Source organism: Cyanistes caeruleus, chromosome 11, assembly GCF_971803275.1.
Source record: "Cyanistes caeruleus chromosome 11, bCyaCae1.hap1.1, whole genome shotgun sequence".
Classification (NCBI taxonomy): Eukaryota; Metazoa; Chordata; class Aves; order Passeriformes; family Paridae; genus Cyanistes; species Cyanistes caeruleus.
Genome location: NC_141711.1, coordinates 16,692,697 through 16,710,853, shown reverse-complemented (window position 1 = coordinate 16,710,853; position 18,157 = coordinate 16,692,697). Strand labels below are relative to the sequence as shown.

The window sequence follows — 18,157 nt, the reverse complement described above, 5'->3', positions numbered from 1 at the left end:
TAAAATCTGAAGAATACTTTTAATTTAATTAAAACAGTTCCTCACCTCCTTCCACACTTTCATTATTTAGTATTACACTTCTATAACATATAGCTCCGTGCACATTTTATTTAACCAGTCATTAAAACCAGCACAATGCCACATAAATTAGGGGGTAATGAAATTAAGGACCCTTTGCATGGTTTTAACCTCAGATGAAAATCAAAGAAGTGTTTCACCTAGTACATTTGAACATAAAAGGGGGTGCTGCCTTAAAATGTAAACCAGAGGATTTTCACTTCGGCTTCTTCACACTCATCAGGTGAACTTGGCAAAGTGACTTTGCCACTCCTTACCTGATCAAGAGGGAAAATACCACATTACAAATTTGCTAATTAGTTTCCATATGATTTCATCACCATTACAGAGATTACAGATGAGGGAATACAGTATCTATTAGCAATGGCAAGGTGTGGTACAAAGCTGACAATCCAAAACGTACATGGAGGGAAAAGGTACCAAACAGGACAGAGGAGCGAGTGGGATTGTCCTTTGTTAGAGATTCTCTGGCTTTATGAAAAGAAAAAAAACCAAGTTTTTGGCCAAGAAAACACAATCTCTATATCCTGCAAAGCTTATCAGGAAAGCAGAAAGACAACTTGGAGCAATTGTTTTTTCAGTTAACATCAGCTCACTCACTGACCCTGCTCCCCACACCTTCATGCTACTCTCACACTTGTGACAGCTTCAAGAGAAGAGATAAAAGAGAAGCAAAAAACCATTTGAGAAACTCCATATACATATATATATAGAAAATGCAGAGCCACGGACGTGGGCTGCTCCTGAACTGCATAGAAAGATTTCTATTTTGTATTCCATCATACGCAATAGATCGAAGGGAAGGAGGGAGAAAAGAGGGGGGGAAAAGCGTAGCTGGTTATAACACCACATCATTTCACGAGATCTGCCAGTCCCTGTGCCCAATTGGCGGCTCTGGAGGAAGCAGAGCTCTGGCGTCATCACCTCCTTTTAAAGAAGTAAAGCAAGTCATTACTCCAGGTTATATAACACTCAGACTATGCCAGACTTTGTGCCACCCTCTCAAAAAGGAAGCCGCTGTCACAGAGCCTGGGAGGCGGGCAGGGGAGTCACCGACGTTTTCTTTCGGAGCTTCCCCCTGCTCGGGATAAGCCGAGGAGACCGGGAAGGAGTCCTGGCGTTCGGGCAGAGAGGAAGGCTCAGCGACTGACCTGCAACATCGGCAGTCCGTAATCCCCTGCACAGGGGGCTGGGGGACAGCACTCCTCAGGATCTCATCCTTCCTTCCCACAGCAGCCCTCAGGCCACACCTCACCCTGCTGAGAATAACCTAGTTCACAGGGTTAGTTAGAATGCTGGAATCAGCCAGTAAAGCCCCCAGACCTCAGGCACCACTCCTCCCCATTCCTCCCTGATTTATTGGCAAACAGCAAGGCAGGGGACCTCTACCGTCCTCCCACCACCGAAACTGCCCCAACACAACAGAATGCCCAGCCAGGCAATCTGCAGCTTCGGAATCGGCAGGAGGGGAGATAAAGCATCCAGCATTGGCTGCTCCCAGCAAAGCACCCAAGAGGATTTTTCTTTAACAGCACCATTTAGTGAGTCCAGTAAATCCAGTTCAAGGGTCTGCACAACGGGCTGGGGACAGGGACCCTCGCTGGCTGGGCAGGGCCAAGCCCCTCAGACTGTACACACAAACATCATTTTGCTCTGACACACACTGTGCTCCCAGGAAACCACCAGGATAAAAGCAATGGGTAAAATCTGCAGCCTTCTGTAATGAAGCAAAGTTCCCAGAGAAACCAGTGGGTCTTCTGCCTTAATGAGAGGCAAACCTCCGCTGTAATTTCAGTGTAACCCTTCAGTAACCAGGTCTGCTATAACAGCAAATGCTACCATCCCAACTCTTTCTACCTTTGATACTAACTACATCTTCTCTATTTTATTCAGCTGGATTGTGGAAACACAGAAGCCAGCCAGCTCCTATTTTTTTGGGTCCTACGAAACCAACACAAGTCTTGAACAGAAGGTTTGTGGACACAGAGAGCGTATGCTGAACAGACACAAACCTCTTAGCACTCTGAGGAACTGAGAGAACAACAGAACCCCCTCAGCTTCTTAGTTACAGTACATCACCTGAGAAACACATCCATTATCTGCAATTGGATGCAGATTTACTGAGTTACCCACAACCATCTGAGGCTGAGCCCCACACTCTGCACCTATGACAAAGTACATTTAAACACATTGATCCATAAGGATCATTTTCTAATGTAATGTAATGCGGTTTCCTACAACAATCTGATTAAGTTTAAACACATGTCAATAGGCAGGATATTAGGTGACAAGTAAATTATTTTACAGATGGCTGCCACCTGCAAAAGTGACTGCTTTTGTACCTCTTATGATACCACACAAGCCATCCTCTTTGCAGGCAAATTATTGGCTTGGAAGGCAGGCTACAGAAAGTTACTACAATCATGAAAACCTACCTGGCTTGTAAGGAACATCAAAGTGCACAGTGGTACATAAAAGTTCAGATCTGGCTCTTTACTAAGACCAGAGCCATTGCATAGGCAACAAACCTAGACATGAGAAAAGGTTTGTTTCCCCCCAGGATATGCCCTTCCAGCTTACTTGGAAATAGTACCAGTGGGCTCTAGAGGGAGCTGCATCCAGCCACAAGAAACCAAAATAAAAGAATCTACATAGGGAAGTCCATCAAGAGGAAAAAAGTGAGATGGTGTCAATCATCACTCTTCTCTTTCCCCAAGAAATCCACTTTTTGCACTGCAAATATCCACTTGTAGACTAAACTGCAGGATTATGACTTATGGGGACTTACCACTGGCATAGGTACATACAGAACACAGAAGAGATTACACTTAAAGCCTCCCTCATGATGATATTCAGGGCTTTTCTAGATTTAGGCAAGCCCTGGCTTCTGTTTCTTTCCATACCTTTTGCTCCAACTCTTCCACTTTCAAGCAACAAGAAGAGCCACTCCAAGCTTACTCAGATGGGCTTGTGCCTTTCCTTAGCCCCAGCACCTCCCTCCAGCTAAAGAAGGACAGGAGATCAAAGCACATGTCACCAGTCTGAGGCAGGAAGCATGCAGCAACCAAGGCCACCGTGTCACACACTGCAGCAGATGGAAGCAGGGCTCCTCAAAGAGCAGTTCTGTTCTCTGAGGCTGCCTCGACCTTGGGATGCCCATCTGCCCTTGGTGCCACCTGGAGACACAGCTGTGAAAGGCTGCTTTCTAAAAGGAGTGGAGGGATTAAAGCAGTAAGTGCCTAATTACTCCTCCTCTTCTTAAGGAATAAATTTAATTTTCTAGCAGATATGAAGGACAACTTTAAGCCAGTGTTTCCTAAAAGAAAATGCTGTACAGTCTGGTCAAAAGTAGAAGGCAAAAGGTTTCAGGTTGTTGGAACAAATCTCCATTTACCAACACAAGCAGGATCATTCGTTTCAGGTAAATGTGCAGGGAAATTACTTTCTAACAGCAGTTTCTATTTTCTTCTCCTTTTTATCTCTAGCAGGATGGGCCTTTCTAAATCTGGATATAAAATGATACAGAATACGATACCATTTAGCAAGACAGGAGACTGTCTCCATACTCTGCCTCTCTCTCAGTTTCATACAGGTAAGTATAACATGACCTAATTTATAACAATAACTACAGTCAAAAAGCAAAAACTCACATATTTGAGGAGGAGGAGGAGCCCACAAAATTAACAGATTTATACCAAAGACTTTACTCTCTTTTGTAAGGACAGAAAGTTACTCTGTTCCCAACCACACACATCCAGCTGGGGACTCCCACACACCCCACTTTTGTTTTGTTCCAGCACTTCGTTGGGGAGAAGAAAAGATAGAATGCTTTGGGGTGGGAAGCACTTGAATAACACCATCTCCAAAATGAGCAGCAGATCTCTGTACCTCAAGAATGCATTCATGTATCATTCAGAGAAGTATTAACCCACACTTCCACACGACTTTAAAAACAGATTTTCAAAATAATTTCAGCTTTAATAACTCCAGGTGCTAATGAACTTTCTAGTAATTATTAACTACTATAAAATTAACTACTAATTATTCTCATCAGATTAGACAAAGAAATTGCCCAGGCAGCTACAAATTGATTTCTTTTTCAATGTAATTGCACCCCACAATGAAGATCCACAAAGAGCACCATATTAAATAAAATCCATACTTGCTATAATTTCATGCCAATATTTTTCCTCCAAAAAACAAGTGAAAATTGTAGGAAAAGCTGGTCAAGCAGGACCCCTTTAAATGAACAGGCTTTCCTCTAGTGAGGGTTCAAGGGAAGCAAAGATCTTTTCAAGCTTTGATCAGCTGTGGCTGCCATCTGAAATCAAGAATTCTTGCCTTGGTATCAAGGGGAGAAGCCCAAAACTGTGAGTACCAAGTGGCAGCTCAAGTTCAAGCAGACAGCAGCTACTGCAATACATTGTGGATTGTGCTGCAGAAAGGAAAGGTAGCTCTGTTTGAGCTATCAAATGTCATAAGCAGGATGAGCACAGTTTTAAGAAGCTAGGGTGAGAAAAAGAGTCTCACCCCCTCCCTCACCTCATGTGCCAATCTCTCAGATGTTCCGAGATTTCTTCATGACCTCACCGTACCAAGGAGCTGCAGTGCAAGACATAACTACACCCACGTGTCCTCCACTCCTGGACTTGCCATTCTGCACCACCAACCAACCATGCTTCTCATTCACTCCTCTTTAAGAGCCTGCATGTCCACAAAACCCCATACAAACCAGTGTTGGTTTGCTCCAGCACTTTGTCAGGCAGTAGGAGGAACAGTATGAGTCTGAGCTGGGAAGAGGGAGCTCCTCCAGTTCTCCAGTAGTCAAACAGAGATGCCACAGAGCTTGCACATTCCCAGCCCTGAGAAAGAAAGAGGGGGCAGGAAAGAAGAAAAAGTGCACAACACAGGGCAGGAGACAAGGCCAATTCCATGGAGTTTGTCTTATCACAACAGTATCATCTAATATGTTATTATTTGGGATTGCCTGGTATCTTTGTACAGTAAAAATTGCAGCACTACTGTAGTACTGGAAAATTGTTTACCCTAAAAGCACCAATTCCAACCATGCTGTACCATGCACCTTGTAATGCAAACACAACTAAGAGCCTTTGAGGACAGTGTCTGAATGCTTGCACTCATTAAGACATCTTTGAGAGAACTGAGCAACCACTTTTATCCCAAACTGCACTTAAATAAAGTGTTTAACCCATATACTCAGAGGTAAAAAAACAAGAAACTTGCCACCACTATTAATAGCAGAATTATAGCAATATGCATAAATATGAGATAATGAATTCCAGAGACATCAGTCAGAATAATCCAGAGACATTCCCAAAGTGGAAAAACAGAACAGTTCAGTGGGATTCATTCAAACACTCAACAACTTTCCTTGGGAAAGCTCTGAGGTATAAACGGTCCATGCATTTGAAATTATCTGTAAAATCCATATTGGAGGTTTGTTTCCTCTTTGCTCAAATTAGATTTTATTCCTATGGAGTCCCACACAGCCCTGAGCAACAACCAGGATCAGAGAAAAAGTGCAGGACTTGAAACAGCCCTTTATCTCTACAGTCATCAGTACATCACATTTCTAGTGAAAACGATTGAATGAGTTAACGAAAAAAGCTCCTAGCAGTCACGCATTGCTATCACAAAATCAAACATGATAAAACAGGTGCTGCAACCCACAAGTGATGAGAAAACAGATGAAGTGGGCAGGGATGACAAGGCTGGAAAAGCAGTGGCAGCCTCTGGCTAGGATTGAAGCATGCTGCTGGGATGGGTGTGCAGTCTGGCAGCTGGGGAAGGGGCTGTGAGTGTCAGAATAGGTATGTTCTGGAAGGAGCACTTTAGGAAAAAAAAGACTAAAGCTGTAAGAGCTCCTACACATGATGCTCAGGTTCATTAACTGGCCACCACTGAAAATATGGATAAAGGATGTAAGCCATGTGGTTATTAGCTTTCACTTACTCAGAAATATTTAGAAAACTAGCTTTTCTTGCTTTTTTGTTTCCTTGAAGGCAGGGGCAAAGGTTGAAGAGCTGTGTTCTTGGATACTGAAAGCCTGTACCATACAAGTACAAACTAAACTCTAGACCACCTGCAGGACAGCCTATACTAAATGCAAACAAAACTGAGCAGAAATGAGAAAAATGTACCAAAACTCAAGATAGCACTCAAGTACCAGAATGTAAAAAGAACTCCTAGAAGACTGTGAAACTGAAACTACACGCGAGGATCAGCTCCACACACAACATGTATCAGAAAGACAAATGCAGGTTAAATGTGCAAAACACAAGTCACTGCTAAGTCTGAGATACTATCAACCACCACCAAGTGTGAGTAACATTACATTAACACTGAAGAGTTCTTAAGTTATTTGAGCTGCTATCAATACATGGACATACTAAACAAAGACACTAGTTTGCAAGCAAACTAAAAATATTAGTTTTGTAATTTATATAATCACTATTATTTAAAACAAGTAATCAGTTTCAGTTTGGAGAAAATGTTTATGCAGCCTGTCACCCTTCCAAGGAAATAGCTGTGAAGGATTAATAATCATCTAAAGCTTGTAGTGCTACAAATATGCATGAGCCCATCCCCAAGGGAAAGATCCCCAAGGATCCCCAGTGGGATCACAACAACCACCATACCAGGAGGGGAGGAGAACAGCGCAGCTGGGAATAGGAAGAACAAAGTTTTAACAGAAATTATTAAAATTAAGCTTTTTAAAAGCTTCATAATATAAACATCAGAGCACTGCATCCCTTCTTATGAATAAAACTGTCTGTTCCAAAAATGATATTTATGAATGAGGTTAGTCTACAAAGCAACAGGACTACAAACATCAGGTTGGCAAAATAAAATGAACCACTTAATTCTGAAGTTGGTTATACTTCATAGACTAAAGAGCAGAGAACTGGTTTATATTAGATCTAAGGTGATCCAGATGCCAAATGACATTCTGGAGGCAGTGTGTAGCTGTTAGGAGATATCAGGAAAAGCAGACTGGACACCTCCACAGAAGATAATTATACATCTAAGCACCCAGAAAGCATTCTGATATTGTGGCAGACAGAATTAAAGGTGAACAATCTGAAACCTCAGAGGCAATCTAGCTTTGCTCAGCTCATGGGAGTTTTCCCTTGTACCTAATGAACAACCACAAAAAATATTTTATATTAGTTTTATGTAAGTTCTTTTTACTGTTCCTCATTATTTTCTGCATTTGTTAAAATTCATTTTTAATTAGTCACTACAAAAATATAAAACATGAACATGTTTCTAGTGTGTTTTAACATGAAAATATATAGCTGTCATTAGCATTTCACAATGTTCTGTATACCTACATTGATCTTGTTTGCTTTGGAAAGAATAATCCTGACAAATAACTGTGAGTATTCACTCACAATAATATAGATGTTGATGATAAAGTACATAAATCTATGATAAAATATCCATGGGGAATGACCCAATTGAATGTGATGTACAGACACTCCCTTCTGTTAATGAAAGTTTGGCAACCACGTCACACTTCCTCCTACTCCACTGGCTGCAGGGTCCTGTGAACAAAGTGACATCATCATCACCAGCCTGAGACAGTAATCTGTGACCTTGTAACTCTTATCTGTGCTGCTATTGGGAATTCCCTTGTTTCTTATCTGAACTAACACTTCCATTTCTGCTACTTTCTCATCAGAAAAAGCCATCGTGTGATCACAAAAAAGAGGAATACATTTTTTTTGTGTAAACATTTTTATAAAAGCATTTAAAATCAAAACAGCATCTTCAAGTAGCACAAGGCTGAAAGAATATAACAACAAAACAAACAACACTTGAGGACAACAATTTATTTTGAAGCCAAAAATTCTTTAGTAACCAGAAGAAGAGAGAAGTCTCTGTTTTTAACACATTTTATGCTAAGAAAAGGAAGACTACTCTCAGTTGGTTTAGGTAGGTGTATTCAAATACCTGTATACCCTTTGAAGTTATTAAAAATTGAAATTTTAAAGGAAGCAAATAGAGCATCCCCTTAGGCTCTGGCTACAGTTTTGTGATATAAAGAGTTTGATGGCAAATTCAGCATGGGGAATTCCCACCCGAGCTCTGCATCCCTGTCTACGTGCCCTAGAACATCAGCCCTTCTGGACCAACAAACATTTCCAGGATCATGCTGTGACCCAGAACTTATCTAGTAACACTCAAATGTAACCTGCACACCACAGGCCAACAAATACCTGTATTAGCCCTGACCTAAATTGTTTCTCTCCTGAAGAAGAGAGTAGGGCAGCTGGAACTAGGTGAGGACAGAAGGTGACAACTTACTTAGCACTTTCATCTTTCATACTGTGAAACAAACAAAGGAGAACCCAACCTGTATGCTGGTAGAAAACAATATTTTCCAGCTGTTAAAGATTATTACTGTGAATAAGCGATAATTGCCCATAGCATCCATCAAATTGTTTATGTATGGGGCAAGCCAGTGATAAGAAATAAATATATTATATAAAAGAATTTTTATTTATTATATATAATTATATTTTACATATATTATATAAAAGAAATACATATATTTCTTTTCACCACATCTTTTAAATAATACAAGTAATTGTATTGTATACAACTTCTTTATATAGTTGCTTCCCCAAAATTTCAAGCTATTTTAAAAATTCTATCTTACTTACAATTTATACTTGTGGCTTGTTTTCATGATGGAAATATTTTTTGGCCAGGAGACCATATTTAACATACATTAAATATCTATTTAAACTAAACAGCCACATAAAGAGCTGGACAAACCCTAACCCTTACACCACCTCCCAAGGGGTGACAGCCAGTTTTCTGTAACAATGTATATTCCCAACCCCATTCACTCACCACTTTCATCAAGTAAGTCTTCCTCATCATCCCCATCATTGTCCTCCTCCATCGCCTCCTCCTCATCTTCCTCCTCCTCCTCTTCCATATCCTCCTGCTCCAAGTCCGGGTCCAGGTCCGGATCACTCCCTGAGATTGACTCGTCTGACATGATTCCCAGTGGTGCTCCTTGTGCATTACCTGCTCATGTTCTACCGTGAGGCAGCCCTGGAAGGACACAAAAGAGGTAGGTGAGCCCAGCAAATCCCAACCTTTGAGCCTCAAGGCTCAACATCAGAGCAGCATTATTGCTCCAAAGGAAAAAACCAAATCAGCCTTTTAAATAAGAGACTTAGATACCAGACAAAGCACAAAATCCTGTGTAGAAAACATGCCATAAGAAATGGATCATAATGGTAGAGGCCCAGCACTGAAGAATCTCCATTCTCTTTGCTATCCCTGACATGCACACAGCAGGAAGATTCCTGGTATCAATGCCTGATTATTCAGAGATGCAAAAAATTATAAATTATATGAACAATCTCAGAACACTACCATCCAAACAGGAAGCATACAAAAAAGGACCAGTGTCAGCATTGCCTCTGGATACCTGTTACCCTGATCCCTGCAAACACCATCACATTGTGCAGATGTGGGTCAGGGACAGAAACACCCTCCTGCCTCAGCTGTACCCACGACAAAGGTCACCCAGCTCCTCACCACAGCCTAGCTGAACTGTCTGATTCAGCCACACAACAAAAACAATGTTATATTCATAATTTGGGCAGGAGACAACAAAGATCCAGTTCGAAAGGTTGAACTTCCTTTGTAAAACAGGGCAGGAAGAATAGTAAACACAAAAGAAGGATGGATCAGACAAAATTTGTTTCCTTTCTCTCAAGGACAAGAACAGGGGCTGGCTATGCATAACTTCTGTTACACCACTCCACTGCATCACAGCAGAAATTGTGGTAGAACACAAAAATAAAGCCTGAAGAGAGGACCGAGGCAATCACAAAGTTACCAGTTTATCTGCTCAGATCGTGCACTCTCAGTTCTGGACAGTGATGGGTACTCCTGAGCACTCCTCTTCCATACACACAGAATGATCCTAAAGGAGCTGTGTAAGATGGATGAAAAGAAACACAACCAAGAAAGGAAAATAAAGAAGACATCTTGATCTTAAGGAACATAAGCAAAGGATGAATTCAAAGATCAAGCTGCAGAGGAATTACTACCCACACATTCTCCAGAAAGCTTTAAAGAAAGACGAAGGAAACATTTCCTCATCACTCACTTCCCACTGCCCCCTACTTATACCACATTTCCACTGTAAACTATAAAATGTTTGAGAACTAATCAGCCACTTAAAAACAAAAAAAATACTAAACCCCAAACTTCTAAACAGATAAGACAGCTCAAATATCTATAAACACTTAAAATTTCACTTCATTTAACACTTACATTTAATTTTCAGCTGTGTTTCAGCAGTTACCAGACTAACTCAGAAACCTGAAGGTTAGAGACAATACCCCTGTAGCAGAGCTGAAAATTGAACTGTTGAGTATGCTGAATTATTCCAGCTGAAGTCATCAGCTCCTGCTCTTCCCCTCCTGGCTCCTCAATAACACTGAAGATTGTCAGAAAGAAAGTAAACACAGGGAAGAGAAGGCTGTACAGAGATTGGCTTTGGAACAGGAATCCTTTCACCACTCAGTCCCAGGAGCATTTTACCACCAGGCAGAGACAACTGAAGTCCCTCCACTATTACACGTGTCACACAAAGTAAGTTGGCTTAGTCAAACAGATGGCAGAAAAGGCCAAAACCTGAATTAGCTCAAGTGGAACTGTGCCAGTTTCCACAAGCCAAAGATGTTAATTCAGCTTCTGTGGTCTGTTGGTAGGCAGGTACAAGCCCAGTTGCTGCCAGGCTGCTGCAACACGGTAACCTCCAGCATCCCTCGTTTTCTGATGTCTGATGACTTCAGTCAAAGGCTGCAGACACAAAGCTATTTATTATCAGAAGTTTTTCCTAGCAAATGTTGTGCTAAAGTCTAGTGTATTTCAAAACAGTGGCTTATTTTTCCTTTTACATAGAAGCAACCAACCAAAGAAACACAAACACTGCTAATATGGCAGCAATGAACTCTCCTCCACAAACAGAAAAAGCAGAAGTGCTGTAATGTCACTAAATGCTCCAGGTCAAAGAATGACACATGATACAGTTTCTCCCATCACTATCCTCCTGTGTATCATCCTCTCAACTTCCATCATGTGTCCCAGAACTTTAAAATAAAAAAAAAAAACAAATCAAAACACAAAACATTCTCTAAAAATTGTTTAAAGGCAAGGATATGGGCCCTTGTATTTCTACAGATAAAATCAAACCCAGTGGAGAGCAGCTCTCCCTCAGACAGGAGCACAAAAGGGCTCGAATCTAAGCTTTATTTTTGTTTAGCAGTAAGTACACGTTCTGTATAAGCCAGCTCCTGACACCCGCCCCGGCCATATGCAGGAGAGTTAAACAGAAGCATTTGAAAAGACTTAATTAAATCTTGCAGAGCTGAGTGAAACAAAGATGTTTAACTCCTCTGTGCCTATTGTCGCGCTGTGTATCTCTGTCCCTTCCCTCCCTGTGCTGGGCTCGCTGCCGCTGCCCCAGCCGGGTCCCGGGAGGGTTCGCACCCTGCCTGGTGCCCAGCCCAGAGCCTGCCCTCGTTTCTCACACCGATCTGACCCACTTCAGAGCCTCCCACCAAGGGGAATTACACAACAGGGCCAGATTGTGGCTGCCGCTCCTGTTTTATGGCTGAGTTATTCCAACCTGCCCCATCTCCTGCCTTTGCACACGCAGGCACACTGCTCAATGTTTAATCGCCGGAGGAAGGGCACTCTGAGAGAGATAAACTGATTATCTGCCACTGGGCTCTTCCCAGTCCCACACTGGATCGGCCAGAAGCTGGCCCCGAGCAGGATGTGTGTCTGAAGAGGGTTACAGCTCTCAGAAATGCAAATCAAACCCTCTGTACCACCCTTCCAGCAGAGAGCCAGCCAGCCTTCCAGCACAGTGCCCTCAACAGTGGGGAGGCTGCTGAGAATCCAGGCTGCGATATTAGGGGGAAACACTTGGAAAAATTCCTCTTGCTTACTCAGGGAGGAAGAAAGAGCTGTCATGTTTATCCTACCCAGAAGTTAAACCCTGCAATCAACTGCACATCAAATTAACATCCGAGACAGCCTCACTCATGTATTATGTCCTGTCTTTCAACAAAGATAAAAATAGTTCTGAAGTTTTCTGGGCTTTGCTTTTTTAAGGTAGAACACTTCAGATAGTAAGTAAATGCCACGTGCTGATGACTGCCTCCTCCTCAAGCCTGCAGAAAAAGAAGGCCCACTTCTAGATGAGGAAACCTTGAGAATTTGGACACATTTCTGTTCTCCTCATGTTTTTCCTTCACTCTGCAAAGCTTTAAAATCACTTCTCACATGTAAAGTTGAGAGAAATGTGAAAGCAACTCTTCCCATTCTACACAATAGTTGTTCCCAGCAGGGCTGTGTATTCTGTGTGCCAAACTCTTAGGGGAAACAGCAGTCATCAGGGGATGTGGGGACTTAGGCCATTTCTGTACATCACTGTCATCAGAGCATCCACTAGCACTGTAAATACTAAACCATTATTTAATTAGTTATTATAAATACTATTGAGTAAAAAAGCAAGTATGCAGGACAAGGCAGAATGGAGTCCTTCCTCACTCAAGGAGAAGGAGCAGGGTTCCCCTGTATCTATAGAAAGCCACAAAAGCCAAAGTGACTTTACAGGAAGCTCTTTTCCCACTACAACACAAGTGATTTAGGCACAGGACATGCTCCTGAGTACACAACTATCCCATATAAATCCCTTCAAAAAGGGCAGGTTTAACACTAATGCCCCAGTGCTGAACAGTAAAGAGGATTCCATCACCTCTCCAACCTCCAGCCAAGCCCAATATCTGGGACTCATCAAGATTTGTCCCTTAAAGCCGGTTTTGTAACCAAGACTTCACACTGGCCACTGTGGTGCCTGGCCATAGAAACAGGATCAAGCTCCCTGGCAAATCACAAAGATGATTTGCACAGATAGTTTAATAAAAACAGATATTTCTAAGTCTGTACTGCATAACGCTCTTCAGTGTCTGTTACACACTCATGTTTTATGGCAATAATAATTTCCTTTTATGTTTTTCTTTTTTGTTTGGCAGCAAAAGACTAAAATGGTTGGTTAGGGCCATAAGATTCCTCTTAATACCCTCAGCTCACACACAAATGCTCCTGACTGGTAGTGTATGAAGGTAACTGCTGCTTCCTCAGGGGAAATTTCATCTGTGTGTCAGACACTACTAGCACCATTTTGGTACCTCATAGGCAGCCTTCAGTATCTAGCAGAACATTACTATAAAGGATACAACTGCATGAGTAAAGGCACTATGAGCTTAAGCTTCTCTATGACAAAACATAAGTTTGCAGGAGATAACTTGCAATGTTATTGCAAAATAACAATTAGTATTTCTCTGTTCCACTTAAAAATCTAGTAATAAATAAACCTGAGATTAGTGGTTTTGAACAGTTTGATTCTAATAAACACTAGGATTTCTCTAATTTACATTATGCAACATATTAACACCTAAAAGGATATGTATTTTTTTCAAAAAGGAGGCAACAGTTTCACTATACTAGTCCAGCAGGCCCCTATATGCTTTAAAAAAAGCAAAGAAGTGTTTACTGAAAAATTATATAAATAAAAGGAACTTGTTCCCCTCAAATTGCAATTAAAGCCATCCTTAATTGATTACTTCATGATTTAAATCCCTTCTTCATTTGCAGCCTGAGACTGTTGAGACTCCAGCTACGCAGTTTCTCTGCTGTGACTCACAGCTAACTGGTGGCCACACGCTGCTGGCTGGGAACGAAGAAAACAATTCTCCTCCTTCATTTCATCTTGTTTAAATCACAAACAAACTAAGTGGCATTGATCCCCTTTAACTGATGTGTTCTCCACAGGAATATTAAACTGAAGGAAAATGAAGCAGCCTGTGAAATCATAAATTGGGGAGCATCTGCTTGTCCTGGACCACCCTTCCGAGGAAGGCAAGTGTGCTTCTCCCCACTCCACAGAAATATTGGACAATGGATCTAGTCTTCACCCACTCTGATGTGAGTATTGAGGAGCCCACTGTGATTTGTGGGGAACAAGAACTGAGAGAAAAAAATAACAGACTGCTTTTAGAAACACATCCATAGATCAGTTTTGAGACAGTTGCAGGACCTGCTCTTTTATTCTCTCCAGGCTAACAATCTCCCTCCTAAAAGGCACCACAAAACTAAAAACAGACTGAAACTGGCTGTTCCCTCACAACATAAACAACAAAAGCTGCTGCAAAAGAGGGTGGGAGAAATGAAATAAAAAATAACAAGACCAACCAAAAAATCTTTTAAAACCCCATAAAATCAACCCATAAAGCAAGAAAAGGGAGAGCTAATCCTTCCCCTCTGCTGACATGACAGTGCTGGCACTGAGAATGTGACAATGAACATTACATAAGGCCTGGCTCCCACTGCGATGGGAACAAAAAGAGCCAGTGTGAGTCAATGGCAGCATCTGCAGCTCCTTACACAACCTGAGCATCCATCACCTGCTGTGGGAGCCGCCCCCCAGCCACTGGGTCCTTCTCTCCTGCAGTTCGGGAGGGATGTGGGAACACCCTACTGCCGGCAGTGACAACCTTTTGTAACCCTTAAACAAAACCTGAACTCTCCATAAGATGCCAACACTCCTTTCCCCACAGACTTTGTGAGGTTCTTCACCTCTGGACACAGCCAGCAGAAATGGGTGAATGTTTTTGTGGTTTTATGTATGTATATATAGATGTGTGTAATTATTTGCCTAATCATTGAGGCATTGCTTCTAGAAGCAATTTTGTTTAATTGTATTAAAGAAGAAACTGACTACCTATAAGCCAACTCTCTCAAGTACTCAAAATGTCCTCACCAGTCAAGGCCACCATAGAAGAGCAGTTTGTTTTTTACTGCATAAAAGTTCAGGCTACCTGAGGCAAGAAGCATGTGATCAGTTTTGTTTCCAGTAATTACTGACATCTGGACTAACACCATCACAAAATACCAAAAAAATTCTCTTACTTGACAGAATCTCCATCTATGCTTTTAGCTTTGTCAAATTCTATATAAATGGCACTTTATGACGTGCTAAAGGAAACTCTCCTTCCCTGACCACTGTTTCTTTCAAAGCAAACAGCATTTCAATACAAAAGCCACTTTTGAGTGTGTTTTTGTATGTTCTGCCCATGCTGCTACAGCTATAGAAAAAACAACCAAAACCTGTGTAAGGAGTAAAACCCTGAGAAAATATTTCAAATGGTGGGCAAAACTCAATGGCAGGGCACAGTGTGTCAGGATTCCAAATTACATTCAATACATTTTATACAGCAGATTAATTTGGGAAAGACTTGCCTACCTTGCATTAATGATAATCATTCTCAAATTCCAAAAGATAAGTTTGAAAAGTCAGCTCATGGGAGAGGTGTGCCAAACCTTCTCTTTGTGAAAACCCAAACTATGTCAAGATGTGAGCCAGTTCCCAAGCAGGAAAGATAAAGATAACTGGAAGATCCCTCTGGAATTTAAGCTCTTGTCATATACAGGTGCCAGAGAAGAAGTTATGTAATAAATCAAGATTAAATTCCATAAACAGAAGCAATGGAAAAGAGAGGAGCAAAAAGCCACAGAGCTTCTCCCCTCTCAAGGAAAGATCAGTCACTGCCACTTTTTGAAGACAAACTGTGGCTTTGGTCACTGAGATATGCTAACATTATGGCTTACCTCCTTGAAGGGTATCCCCCACAAACAGACTGAGATAATTCATAAAAAATGTTTTCATCTTTCAGGATGAGGAGAACTGCAAGTTTTCCCAATGTTAAAAGGTCTAATTTTATCCTATTTTCTCAGTATCACCCCATCCACACATCTCTCTGTGCCATCCAGAGAAGCCCATCTCCTTACAGGAGGATGATTCACTGCCCTCAGCTGTGTCCCTGCTCAGGAATTGAGCTTTCCCATCAGCAGCAGCCCAGGGCAGCCCCCCATCCATGTGAGACAGACACCAGTCACACTGCACACTGGGATCACCAGACCACAAAGCAAACACAACTTAATTGTGCCTTGGGTCACAGGTCTGCATTTCAGTACAAAGAATCACAGAGGTCTGGGAGCTTGGTTTTGATGCCCCATCCTTCTCTGTCTTCAAAACTGAACTTAAAATCTGAGATTCTGGTTTATGTAGTTTGTAGAAAAAGGAAGAATTCCACAAGAGTTTGTTCTTCTTTATTCCCTACCCCACCTCCAGCAATGATAATTACACCAGGGATGAGGAAGTATTTCCTATGCCACCTACAGTTTACCAAAGAAATTTGAACATGAGCGAAAACAAGAAGGAGGAAAACCAAAAATTCCTGAAGTAGGAGGAAATGGAAACAAACAGTTTTGAACTCATGTGATATAACAATTAGCATATGTTAGACCCAATCTGCTGCCAAGCAATCAGACATTAAACTAATTTTTATTGGATTCCAGCATACATTAAAAATCCATTAATGTCACAAACTTCTTTCAGAGTAATTTCCTCCCTGCCACATTGCACAGTGCTGGAAAAACTTAATGTTTAAGCGCCACTTTTCTGCTAGTTTTGAGAACAAAGTAACCAAAACCTGTTGATTTTTGCCTTTCCTACTAAACAAGTCAAAATGAAACACACTGATCCTTAGCTATGCTGCACAAATACATCTGCTTTGGTAACACTGACACACAGGCAGCTCACATGGAAAGCAATTGGATGAAAGAGCCTCCTGTGCCTCTGTCCTTAGTAATGGAAGCACTTTGGTTGTGCTATGCTGGCTGAAAACTTCCCAATGGTTAGGAAAGGCCTGAAAGGGAAAAGAATGCAGCTTACTGCCTCTCCCCACAGAGCACAAATAACCCAACACACTGCTGAGGGGATCACTTGGATACACACAAGTCACCCCAATGGAGATAATAAATATTATTTCACAAAAGAAATAGAGCTATGAGTCTCATGATATGTATATTATATGTTTAGCTTATAAAATTGTGAGTGTACTGCTCTACATACTGGAGTTTACTTCCAAAAGAGCTTTAAAAGCAGCACAATGCAAGTTGGGCTAAGAAGATACACAAATATTTGCAGGAAGATAATATATCCTGAGGGATACCATACCCTTTTGGTAAACATATCCAACTGTCCTGTCCCAATATATGTTAAACAGGATATTAACTACCAACCAGCACAACCATATCCAGCGTTAAGCCAGGAAGGAGCAACTGAAAAGGGACATATTAACAAATTACTGTGAAACACCGTATGACAAATGAGCACCACAACAATCATCCAGAGAAGTAGCTGCTGGCTACCAAACACAGCTCTTTTAGAGTAAAAATGTCACTACCTCCCAAGTGCATAAATTCACTTAACGTTTGTAAATGCTAGCAATGTCTTTTGCAGTACTTGTTCTTACCAAACACACAATACTGTATATTCATACCCACACAGAATCCAAAATGTTACATTTCCAAGATTCAGAAGCAGAATGACAAAGAGCATTCGGCTGTGATCTTCCAAAAACCCACAACCTTCTGGGTATTCTTTCTCTCAAAGTTAAGAGCAAGTCTCAATCAAGTGCTTTCCCCAAATGACCACTTTTTCTATCAAAGCTCATTTAGCATTTGCAAATACTGCCTGACTGGCAGCCGTGCTCAATGAGCAAGAACAGAGGGAACAGCAGGAAAACCAGTTCTTCTTGTGTCCTCTTGACTTGTTACCATCCCAAGTGAAGGCAACCATATGTCATAAGAAGTCAACATCCCTACAATCAGATGCTGTTATCTCCCCAAATAGACCAGGAATGGAATGTCTTGCCTCGACATCTCCCTGCCTTTTCAATTATTAGTTAGATTATTGAATTATTAGTCTTGAGTCACAGAACTGTTGAGTTGGAAAAGAGCTCTAAGATCATAGCATTCAACTACTAACCCAGCATCATAAAGTTCACCACTAATCCATGTCTCCAGGTGACACATTGATGCATCTTTTAAATCCCTCCAAGGATGATGACTTCACCACTTCCCTCAACAGCCTGTTCTGATGCTTGAA

The 18,157-nt window shown here is 41.5% G+C and overlaps 1 protein-coding gene across 12 annotated transcripts in view; it reads right to left on the bottom strand.

Annotated features, from left to right (window-relative positions):
• RAD54L2 (RAD54 like 2) overlaps positions 1–18,157 on the bottom strand; it is an 85,800-nt gene that overhangs the window by 37,734 nt on the left and 29,909 nt on the right. For all 12 annotated transcript variants that reach the window (XM_086846227.1, XM_086846225.1, XM_086846224.1 and 9 more), the window contains one exon: positions 8,962–9,168. In XM_086846227.1, the coding sequence (XP_086702353.1) occupies positions 8,962–9,112 (151 nt within the window). In that variant the 5' untranslated portion in view covers positions 9,113–9,168. The remainder of the gene's footprint in view (positions 1–8,961; positions 9,169–18,157) is intronic.